The 11,047-nt window shown below is 38.0% G+C and overlaps 1 protein-coding gene across 1 annotated transcript; it reads right to left on the bottom strand.

The window, feature by feature from the left end:
• Window positions 1–8,703: 8,703 nt before the first annotated feature.
• Window positions 8,704–9,639, bottom strand: LOC102835030 (olfactory receptor 6C2-like). Its single transcript, XM_006859382.1, has one exon. The coding sequence runs from the start codon at window positions 9,637–9,639 to the stop codon at window positions 8,704–8,706; it is 936 nt and encodes a 311-aa protein (XP_006859444.1).
• Window positions 9,640–11,047: the final 1,408 nt, after the last annotated feature.

The raw sequence follows: 11,047 nt of genomic DNA, 5'->3' as shown, positions 1-11,047 counted from the left end.
GCCAGGTGGCATCATTGATGGCGTCAAGTGTGGCAGTGGTAGTGATGTTGGCCCAGGATCGGACATTGTTTCGTTCTGCTGTGCATGGGGTCGTTATGAGTCAGTTCTGACTCGATGGCTCCTGACAACAACAACAATGGCAATTAACAACAACACTATTCTTTAACTCTGAATAACTCTCTTTTCACAAATTTCACCTCTGCTTTGTGGACACTTAGGTTTTTGTTGTTATTGTTGTTTATTTATTTATTTATTTATTTATTTATTTATTTATTTATTTATTTATTTATTTATTCTTTTCCTTCTATGGTTGCTAAGATTCGGAGCCCACTCGACAGCACTGATCAACGATAAGAAGAATCCATAACATGAGCCCTGGTGTGCTGCTGTAGGATAAGCACTGGCAACAAGTTCAGATTGAATTGTAAGATCGGCGGTCCACTATGGGTTGGAACCAACTCCTTGTTGTTATTCTTAAGTGCCATAGAATCTGTTCTGACCTGTAGTGACCCTGTATAGGGTTCCCAAGAAACAGCGGATGAGCTTGAACCATAACCTTGATGTTCAGACCTACTGTGCAGTCCAGCGCATCAACCCACAGTGCCACACCTGGATTCTTGGATTGGACTGGATGGTATTTAACAGCAACATACTGATTTTATGGAGTCCTGGTGTGGTGCTTTAGAATTCTCACTGGACCCAAACCACAAGATCAGAGATTCAGACCCACCAGTCCCTCTAGGAATCCCTACAGGGTTGTTATGATTCTGAAGGAGTCCTGGTGTGGCACTGTGCTAAACTGCAAGGTCAGTTTGTAAAACAAGGTTGGCAGTTCAAACTCACCACCCACTCCTTAGAAACCCTATACAGAGTTGCTATGGGTTAGAACCAACTGGAAAGCATTTAACAATGATGATTTGGAAATCACTTGATGACACAAGCAAAAATAATAACATACAGGCTTTAAGGGAACCTGGTGCCATAGTGTGCTAAACATCAGGCTACTAATTATAAGGTTAGTGATTTGAATCCACCAGGTGCTCTAAGGAAGTAAGAAGAAGCTATCTGCTCCTGTAAAGATCTACATTCTCTAATGTATTCAGAAAATGTAGATCTTGACCCTACTCTTAGAGTAGTTCTTTTCTGCCTTACAGTGTTTCTATGAGTTCAAATTGACTTGAAGGCAGTGAATTTTTTTAGTTGGGTATAGACTTTAGGGCAAGGAGCCCTGGTGTGTATAGGTTACAAGTTGGCCTGCTAACTGTAGGGTCAGTTGTTTGAATCTACCTGTGGCTCTGTGAAAAAGATGAGGTTTTCTACTGTCCTAAAAATTTATAGCCTTGGCAACCACATCCAGGGAATGTCCTAACAGAGTGGCCCTCACCTACCAACACCACTTTAGAACACAGCTTGAGGTCTTTGATCCAAAACAAGATTTTGTTTGTTGGTTTGATTTTAGGACAAGTGTGTTTTATTAGTTTGAACAACCCACATTGTTTTTAACTTTGTGCATGCATTGTTTGTACTGAGTCTTCATTATATTCAATATTTACATTCAGTGATAATTGCCTGGTCTTCTTTCCTTAATTTTCTTGTCAAATGAATTATTTTATCTTGATTTTTGCTACTTTTCCTAGTAATAAATAGAATCTTGATCTAGAAGACAAAACACTTTACATTCAGTGCTTGTAATAAGCAGCCTTACAAATATTTCTCTAGCTTTAAACAAAAATTATACTAGTAGAGGCATAACTTGTCATCTGTCATGTTTCCTGTATATTACTGTAAAACCTTATCAAGCCTTTTAAATTTTGAGCACTGTTCCACCTTGAAAACATACCTCTTTCTTCCTACTAAGATATTACAGCTTATTATAGAATCAGCATTCATAAATTTATTCAGAGCTCCCATTGACCATCCACTGAGGAACAATTGCCTGGTGCGGATCTGGTGTTCTGTAAGTGCTGCCATAGGGAGGAATGAGAAGTTACAGACAACAATTTACTCATTCCCGCCCCCCCTCCCCCGACACCAATAGGACAACGCCATCTACAACTATAACCTATAACCATAGGAGCCATATGGTTATAGTCATCTAGAGTCATCCACTCTGACAACTTCTGTCAGGAACAGGTCCCCAAGTCTTCAAGTTCTGCTTGCGCATATGGATGTAATATGGCATGCTGTACCACTTGTGGGGGTGGTTGAAGTTGTTCAGGACAAGTCAGGGTTGATACAATCTGACCTTTTGAACCATAACCAGTCACACAGAAAGCTGCAACTGTCCCTCTTTTTCTTCCACTACTTGGTATCCTTTGATTTCATTTCCACTGTGCTTGGGATGAGAGCAGAAGCAACTACTTTCTAAACCTGCTTGGAAGTGCTTTAAAACCTTCTTAGCCTAGGATAATTCTGAATTCACTTGTAAAATATATATAATATTGCCATAGTCACAGCTTTTGCTATGAGCGTTACAAACCTTAGGGAAAAATTGGTCTAGCAACAATTGTTTTCAGCTTCAGTGGATTGAATTCAAAGGGAATTGTATGAACCACTCCCATTCACAGAAAATCGAAGTACAAAGTAACTGCATTTATGAGATCACAAAAGCAGATAACAAACTAAAGTGAAGCTGACTGTCCTCTTTAGACCTCACCACAATCAATTACTAGCCAGAACCCACAAACCCCCACTATTACATACAAGCACCTACGTGAATAGGCAGAGAATAGTGAACATAAGTGAAAGGTGGTCAAAACTTAATGATCTACATTTCCTGCAGCAATTAGCCAGGTTGGGCCTTATGCCTCATAGCTTCAAAGAAAGGAAATACAGGAACTTTGTGGTTAAGCAATTTAATGACAATTAAGTAGATGTTAGTAATACTTTTATTATGAAAATAGTAATGTAGTATGTAGGAAAGAAGGTTGATAATCACCTAGTAGAAACAACAAAATAGTGTAAGCATTGATGATTAATAGAAACTTATATTACTAAGAGGATGTAATCAAGGGTCTGATAAGTGGAAATGATTTGTGTAAGGTTTAACTTGTTCTTTTAATGGGAATAAGAAGATGCAATTTATCACTTATGTAGGAGAGGAGATGATGTCAAAATGAAAATGTTTAATGGTTGAAAATGAACAGGATATGGAAAGGTCAGTTTGGACATCACAGAAATACTTTTGTAAGGTTTTATAATCACAGAGTAAAAGGAATGTTGTGATTGAAACTGTGTAATAATTCATGGAAAAATCAAAGTATCAAATCATTATGTATTGTGTAATTTTAAGTATAAAAATAAAGACTTGCTGAGCCGGGGCATGAATGAGAGAGAAAAAAAGAGAAAGAAAGCCCCATCAGCCAACTAAGCAGATGCTTCTCGATTGCTTTCATTTTTGCCGACTCCACATCTCCTCTCGTGTTCCACAAACCTGCGAGAGCTGGACTCCCGCATGTTTTGTTGGGAATGATGTGATAGTTTACATGGCAGAACATTAGTTTTATATTCATACTATCATATATCATTTCATTGCCATGGTTATAATCCCCTCCATGCATCATCAACCAACCAGAGGGTTGTACACAACCCCTCTTCCTCTCTGGGTCTAGAGTTCCCAGTCACCCCATCACTCCAAGTCATCGTCTCTGCCTCCATCTCTGGCATCACTATTTCTCTGGGTAGGGTCCCACTCTCCGCTCTTCTCCCTTGATGGTCCCAAGGACCTCCACTTCTGGACTGCAAAGTCAATCACTCCCCTCCTTTTGCTACAAAACGTCTATCTTTACATTTCCAACCCTCACACTCAGTCCTGATAACAATTATTCACTATTGTATCACAAGAGACCTATCCCCGTCTCCTTCATTAGCATCACCCAGACAAATTGAATACTACTCAGTGGAGATTCTACCTTCCTCCACGCCTTCTGGATCTAGGATCCCTCTTAAAGCTTGTAAACCAGTCACTTCTTGCCTTTGTCACCCTCCGCCTCCCATTTTGGGTAGCCAATGTCCAAGTTGCCCACCCCTGTTTACTCTGTGTATGGAGGAGTTGGGAATGATCCTTGTTGTAAAGATTTGTTCCCTCTTCTGAGCTACTGCCTCCATATGTGTAGGTCAAGTTCATCAACTTGTATCAGATTACTCTTTTTTTCCTCTTCTTTTTTCTTCTAGTTGAGCTCTGATCATCCAGTCATTGAAGCCAGGTCAAGTGCGTATTATCTGCAAGTGTGGGTGTTTGTATGCATATGCCCTCTCATCAGCTGGACCGTCACACTCCACTCTAGACCTCTGTGGCTATGTCATTGACTCTGGGCCCAAGAGTCCCCAGCTCTTTTCCCATTCTGTGGGTTTTTTAACTCTTTTAGTGAAGTCTTTTGATGCACATAAGTTTTAAATTTTTAGTATGTCCCTGATTCCTGCATTGGCACTGTTTGATTGTGTTAATGAGCCAGACTGCAAAGCCCTTTGAACTGCAAGGTTGGCAGTTCAAGCTCACCAGCTGCTCCTGGGAAATCCTATACAGGGTCGCTATCCTTTCAAAGAACCAGCTTCTTGTCCTGTTGATTCTTTCTATAGTTTTCCATTTCATTTATTTCTGCTCTTATCTTTATTATTTCTTTTCTTTTGGTGACTGTAGGTTCCCTCTGTTGGTCTGTTTCTAATTGTTGGGGATGCTGGGCTAATGTGTTAATTTTGGTTCTTTCCTCTTTTTGGATATGTACTTTTATCACAATAAATTGTCCTTTCAGCACCGCTTTCTCCGTGTCCCAAAGATTTTGATATATTTTATTTTCATTCTCCTTTGTTTCTAGGAACTTTGTGAATTCACATTTAATTTCTTCTTTTACCGAGTCACTTTTCAGGAAGGTGTTGTTCAGTTTCCAAGTATTCGACTTTGTTTCCTTGGTCTTCTCATTGTTGAATTCTAGTTTTATAGCATTGTGGCCTGAAAAGATGCTTTGTAGTATTTTGATGTTTGTAAATTTATGGAGGCTTGCTTTGTGACCCACATGGTCAATTCTGGAGAATGTTTCATGTGCACTGGAGAAAAATGTATATTGTGCTGTTCTTGGATTGAATGTTCTGTACACATCTGTGAGGTTAAGTTGTTGATTGTGTTGTTTAGTACCTCTGTAACTTTGTTGAGTTTCTTTCTGGTTGTTCTGTCCCTTTTTGAAAGTGGCATATTAAAATCTCCCACTATAATTGCAGATTTATCTATTCCTTTCTTCAATTCTAGTAAAATTTTCTTCATATATCTTGATGCTCTTTCATTGGGAGCATAGATATTTATCATGGTTATGTATTCTTGCTCAGTTGACCTTTTGATCATGAGATAGTGTCTTTTTTTTTGTCTCTTATGCTGGTTTTTGTCTTAAAGTTTACTTTATCTGAGATTAGTGTTGCCACTCCTGCTTATTTATTGTTGCAGTTAGGTTGGTATATTTTTTTCCATCCCTTAACTTTTGGTCAGTTTTTGTCTTTCTGTGTAAGGTTTGTCTCTTGCAGGCAGCATATTGAAGGGTCTTGTTTTCTTATCCATTCTGCCATTCTCTCTCTCTTCATTGGTGCATTTAATCCATTGACATTCAATGTAATTATCAATAGATATGAATTAATTGCTGCCTTTATGGTAATGTTTTGGTAGTGCTGTTCATTTTTTTTCTGTATGCCTTCTTGGGCTGAGTTTGTGTTGTTGGTTTTTTGTATGCTGTTTCTTGTTGGTTTCTTCTTAGTTTTCATGTTTTGCTTGGAAGTTCATTTTCATGGTAAGTTGTGAAGGATTAACTTTCTTTGGAGTTACCTTATAGTCTAATAAATTTTCTCTCCATTTAAGAGAATCCATTGTATACTGTAATCTACCTGACATCCTCACCACCTGAATCAGCAATTTTATCTATAGTTTTTGATGTTTCCCCTTTTGGGTGGTTTCTTTTTCTTAGTCTTATACAATAGTGGTCTTATGCAGTATTTCTCCTTTTGTGACTGACTAATTTCACTCAGCATAATGTCGTCAATGTTCATCCATGTTATGTGATGGCTTGCTGCTTCCTTGTTATTCTTCAAGGTAGCCTAGTATTCCATTGTGTGTATATACCACAGTTTGTTTATCCATTCTTCAATTGATGGACATTTTGGTTGTCTCCATTTTTTTTGCTATTGTAAATAGTGCTGCTATGAACATTGGTGTGCATATATCTACTCATGTTATGGCTCATATTTTCTTGTGGGTAAATACCAAGTAGGGGAATCTCTGGGTCATAAGGTATTTATATTTCCAACCTTCTGAGGAAGTGTCATATTTCCAGAGTGGTTGGCCCATTTTGCTGTCCTACGAACAATGTAGGAGTGTCTCAGTCTTTCCGCATCCTCACCAGCATTTGTTGTCCTCTGCTTTTTTGATCTTTGCTATTATTGCTGGTGTGATATGATATCTCATTGCTTCTTTGAATTGCATCTCTCTGATGGCTAGTGATCGTGAACATTTCTTTATATGTTTGTTGGCTGCCTGAATTCTTTCTCAGGCATATTCAAAACCCAGTCATCCTCCTCTAGAAAGCCTTTTTCTGTCTCCAGCTCATTTGTTTCAGCTACTCTCTTCTGTTTTTGGACATGTTTTATATCGTTTCTTGTTTTTTGTTCATAATTTCTGATAGTTATGTTTTTTTAAAAAGCTTAAGTGAATGTTTGTTGTTTGTTGTTAAGCTTACTGGGTGCCTCCTGGTGAATATGATCGGAAAATAGGCTTCCCTTTTCGCATGTAATGCTTAGCAGGTGTGATTGGCTCTTGTCTCCGTGGTGGAATATTATGTACCAGCCTGCAAGCCTGCCTTGGGGAATTCTGGGAAGATACAGGAACACAGTGAGACAAAGGATCCTGAGCATGACAGAGGTAATTTACATTGTCATATTTATCTGACTTCTCTGGTCTATGAGCTGTTAATACTTGAGGGATCGTGACATAAAATATCAAACCCAATGTAAACTGCTATATGCTTATAACTTGGCCACGATTGCTGTCTCTTCTTGGGTAACGTTGGGAGAAAAAGATCCCACCTCCAGGAAAGATGTGTGATCAAAAGGACCAAAAGCAAAAGTAATATAAATGCAGAGACAAAAACCACTACTTTGAACAGAAACAAAATTGTGGTAGACTGTTCTGAGCTACACAGGCAGTGTGTGTGCAAGGTAGAAGCCTCCAGCAGTGGGTGAGGGTGTCCGCTCTCACAGGCTTCTCCTCTAGTCACTATGATAGAGGTGCACAGGTAGATATTGAGCAGTTAATGGGAGACAGAATGTCCACTATTTTTATCTCTGAAGGTCAGTTAGATATCTGCGAGTGCACAGTGCAATTCTAAGGATGGTTTGATTCCTTTTATGTTGGAGTTTTACAGATTGCTTTGTATGGGTCCTGCACAGGGAACTCAGGTAGTGCAAGGGCCACAAGCGGGTCCATGAAACTTAAGGTCAGCAGCTTGAAACCACTTGTCACACTGCGGGATGAAGGCGAGGTGCTCTGCTCCTGCACAGACCCACAGCCCCGGGCACCCCATGCAGGGTCACCTAGAGTGGGAACTTATTCCAAGGCACACAGCTGCCAAGGGTCTCAAGTGAGAAAATTTTAGGGCTGTGTCTGTGCGGGTGACATCATAAGACACCGCCAAGGTCCCTCTCTGTACCATGGGAAAACTGTCCCACCTGATGTTGTCCAAGCTGAGAAATGAAGGCGGGACTGGGAAAAAGAGGGAGAAATGTGTAGTCTCCTGCACCTTTGTTTTTTTGCAAATATCTCTGCATCACTTTTAGCGCTGGTTTTCCGAGCCAATCTGGCTGTCGCCCCGCCCTCTAAACTCTGCCAGAGCAGCATGGCCTCAGAGAGGACTTTTTCCAGATTCCTAACTCACAGTATTTTCCTTATCATCATGATTTTTTCACTTGTGAGTGTGGGAAACTGATGTCCTGGATCTTATGGTAAATCTGGAGCTCTGGAGTTGTACTATGAGTGCTTCCTTCAAGGAATTTCCATCCCTTCATAACAGAGCGTTCCCTATCCGGTTTTCGCTGCTATCGCCCAAACCGGAAGTTATCACATTAGTGTTTTTGACACCATTAGTTATAACATTCAAATGTTTCAGCTATAGATTCAAAATAATATTTCATTAAGTTTTATTCACTGTTTCTATATTTTTAAAATAGCAATATTTCATATTTCCTTAATTTTTTATGTTCTCAATATTGAAAGTACAACTATTCTGTTTCTAAACTTGTGTTCATATTTAACATTATGCCATTCTTCATCCTTTTTATACTCTTTGTATAAAATTATTTTATTTCATATATTTGGATGTCATTGACATTATGAGGTTAAACAATTGATTTACACTATATTTTCCCAACTAAGTAATGGTTATCATTGTATCTTAAAATGTACTATTATGTAGCTGATTTAATTACACAATCTAAGATTTTAGAAACTTATTTACATATTCCCTTTATGAAATGCAAATCAGTTTCAGATATTACTTTAGAAAACAAAAGAATGGATGACCACAGTTCATGGAAACTACTTTGGAGAAATATTGAGAAAATTCATATTTGAAACACACATTTTTTAAACAATAAAAAAGGTTATAAACTTCAATGTGAAAATCTCTGGGGCCATTTATCTTTTCTTCTGAAATTAAAAACTGTAATTTTATTTTACTTTCTAGAGATCAATACAAGTCTTTTGAATGAGTTTCTGAAAGCTTTCTTAACTTGATTGTTCCTGAGAGTATAGATAAATGGGTTCAGTGTAGGTGAAACAGAAGTAATAAGCAGTGAAACCATTTTATTGACAGTCACTTCTTCCTTTGCTTTAGGATTCATGTAGATAAAAATACAGGTGCCATAGGTGATGGAAACCACAATCATGTGGGAAGAACAGGTTGAAAAGGCTTTTTTCCTTTGCTGGGTAGAGGGGAATCTGAATATGGTTCTGATGATACTACCATATGACAGAACTACACAAGTAAGAGTAATATTTAGGGTCAACACAGCACAGATATTAACTGTCTGTTCCACAATCCATGTGTCTGAACATGAGATTTTCATGATAGGAAATGCATCACAGCCAAAATGGTCAAGCACATTAGAATCACAAAATTCCAGATTTAAAACCAGGGTAAGTGGTGGAATGATGACACAAAAACCAGACATCCAACAACAGATAATGAGAATCCTACAGACTCCACTGCTCATGATGGTCACATAATGCAAGGGTTTGCAGATGGCCACGTAGCGGTCATAGGACATGACAGCCAGGAGGAAAAATTCTGTTACTCCACAGAGGTCAGTAAAAAATGCTTGGATCATACAGGCATTATAGGTAATGACTTTGTCACCTGTTGCTATGTTATACAAGTATCTAGGAATACAAGCTGAAGTGAATGAGATCTCTAAGAAGGAAAAATTCTTTAAGAAAAAGTACATAGGTGTTTTCAGGTGAGAATCCACAATGGTGAGTGTGATAATGGTCATATTCCCGGTTACACTCAACACGTAGGTGAGAAAGAGAAAGACAAAAATCAGAACCTGCAGCTGTGGGTCATCAGTCAGTCCCAGCAGAATGAATGTTGTCACTGTTCTGTTTCTCATCGCTGACTTCTGACTTCTGTGCAATCTGTATTTGATATTCAAAGAATTTTTTGTTTAGATTCCTTTAAACATTCAAAAATTTCCCATAGTCAGGATTTTAGTCTTCATTATTGTTGGTGTTTTAGTGTTTTTTTCATCCTCTGCTCAAGTATTTTGACATGTGATTTAAATAGATTGCTGATGATGTACAATTTTATGGATGGCAATGATGCTTTTGTCTCTGGAGAATTCTTCTCTACTCACAAACTTAATCACAAAAAGTCACCATTGTTTTCTATCTTTTCTTTACAGTTGGCTCTTAAAATTTTTAATGTGATAATTTTTAGACAATCAATCATTTTAAAACTATGAGTAAGGAAGAATAAAGATGAATTGATGCATTTTAATTATAGTGATGGTGATGGTGGTGGTTGTGTGATGTGGAGTCAGTTCTGACTCATAGTGACCCAGCACAGAGTTTCTGAGACAGTAAATCTTTAAAGGAAAGGAAAGCTTCATTTTCTTTCATGGAATGCCTAGTAGTTTGGAACTGCTGACCTCGAGGTTTGCAGCACAACTTGTAACCACTATACTACCAGAACTTTTTAAATTGTGGCTTTGAAGAGATATATGAACTGCCAGAAGAATGAACAAATTTGTCTTCATGAAATACAGCCAGAATTTTCCTTCTGTGTAAAATATTACGGACATGCTGTTAGGTGGGAATAGTCCCTGGAGAAGAATATTTTTTTTGGTAATGTAGAGGGTCATCTCAAAAGAGGAAGAATCTCAACAAACTGGATTAACAAAGTGGCTTCAACAATGGGCTCAGACATGACAACATATATGAGGATGGTACAGGAGTAAACAGTGTTTTAGTCTGCTGTACACAGGGTTGCTATAAGTTGGAACCAACTTCACAGCACCTAGTAATAAACTATAATTCTTAACTGATAACTTTGACTCAATGTATAAACTCTGGAGCAGTTTGAGATCTTTGTTCAAAAAAAATTTTCTTTGTTTATTGCTTTGTTTTGGTACAAGCATGTTTTATTCCCAATGAATCCTAAATCCTGTGACTCCTCTCAACACAGTTCAGGATTTTTTTTGTGATTAGGTGTGTTACTTTTACTGAATATGTACATTATATTTATTGGTGACAAAATTATAAATGAATTTTATTCCCTCCCTAATTGTCCAGTTTAATTAAATATTTCTATTTTTATTCTCGCCACTTTTGCCTGTTAATCTATACATAAGCCAGAAGTCAAGAGCCTTTAGATTATGAATTAGTAATACAGTGCACTATAGAGTTTTCTCAAGCTTCAACCATAACATAGATCAAATATTTCCCAAATCCATTCAATACATCAAGGCTTGATGTTTTCTGAATCAATCAGTAGGAAAAATGAATCATTCGTGTGTCCAA

Source organism: Chrysochloris asiatica, unplaced genomic scaffold (assembly GCF_000296735.1).
Source record: "Chrysochloris asiatica unplaced genomic scaffold, ChrAsi1.0 scaffold00033, whole genome shotgun sequence".
Taxonomy (NCBI): domain Eukaryota; kingdom Metazoa; phylum Chordata; class Mammalia; order Afrosoricida; family Chrysochloridae; genus Chrysochloris; species Chrysochloris asiatica.
Note: the sequence above shows the minus strand (reverse complement) of the source record. Positions and strands in the feature narration are given on the sequence as shown.

Bases quoted from the DNA above. Each gene is read 5' to 3' on its own strand.
- LOC102835030 (XM_006859382.1), bottom strand. From the start codon at position 9,639: ATGAGAAACAGAACAGTGACAACATTCATTCTGCTGGGACTGACTGAT.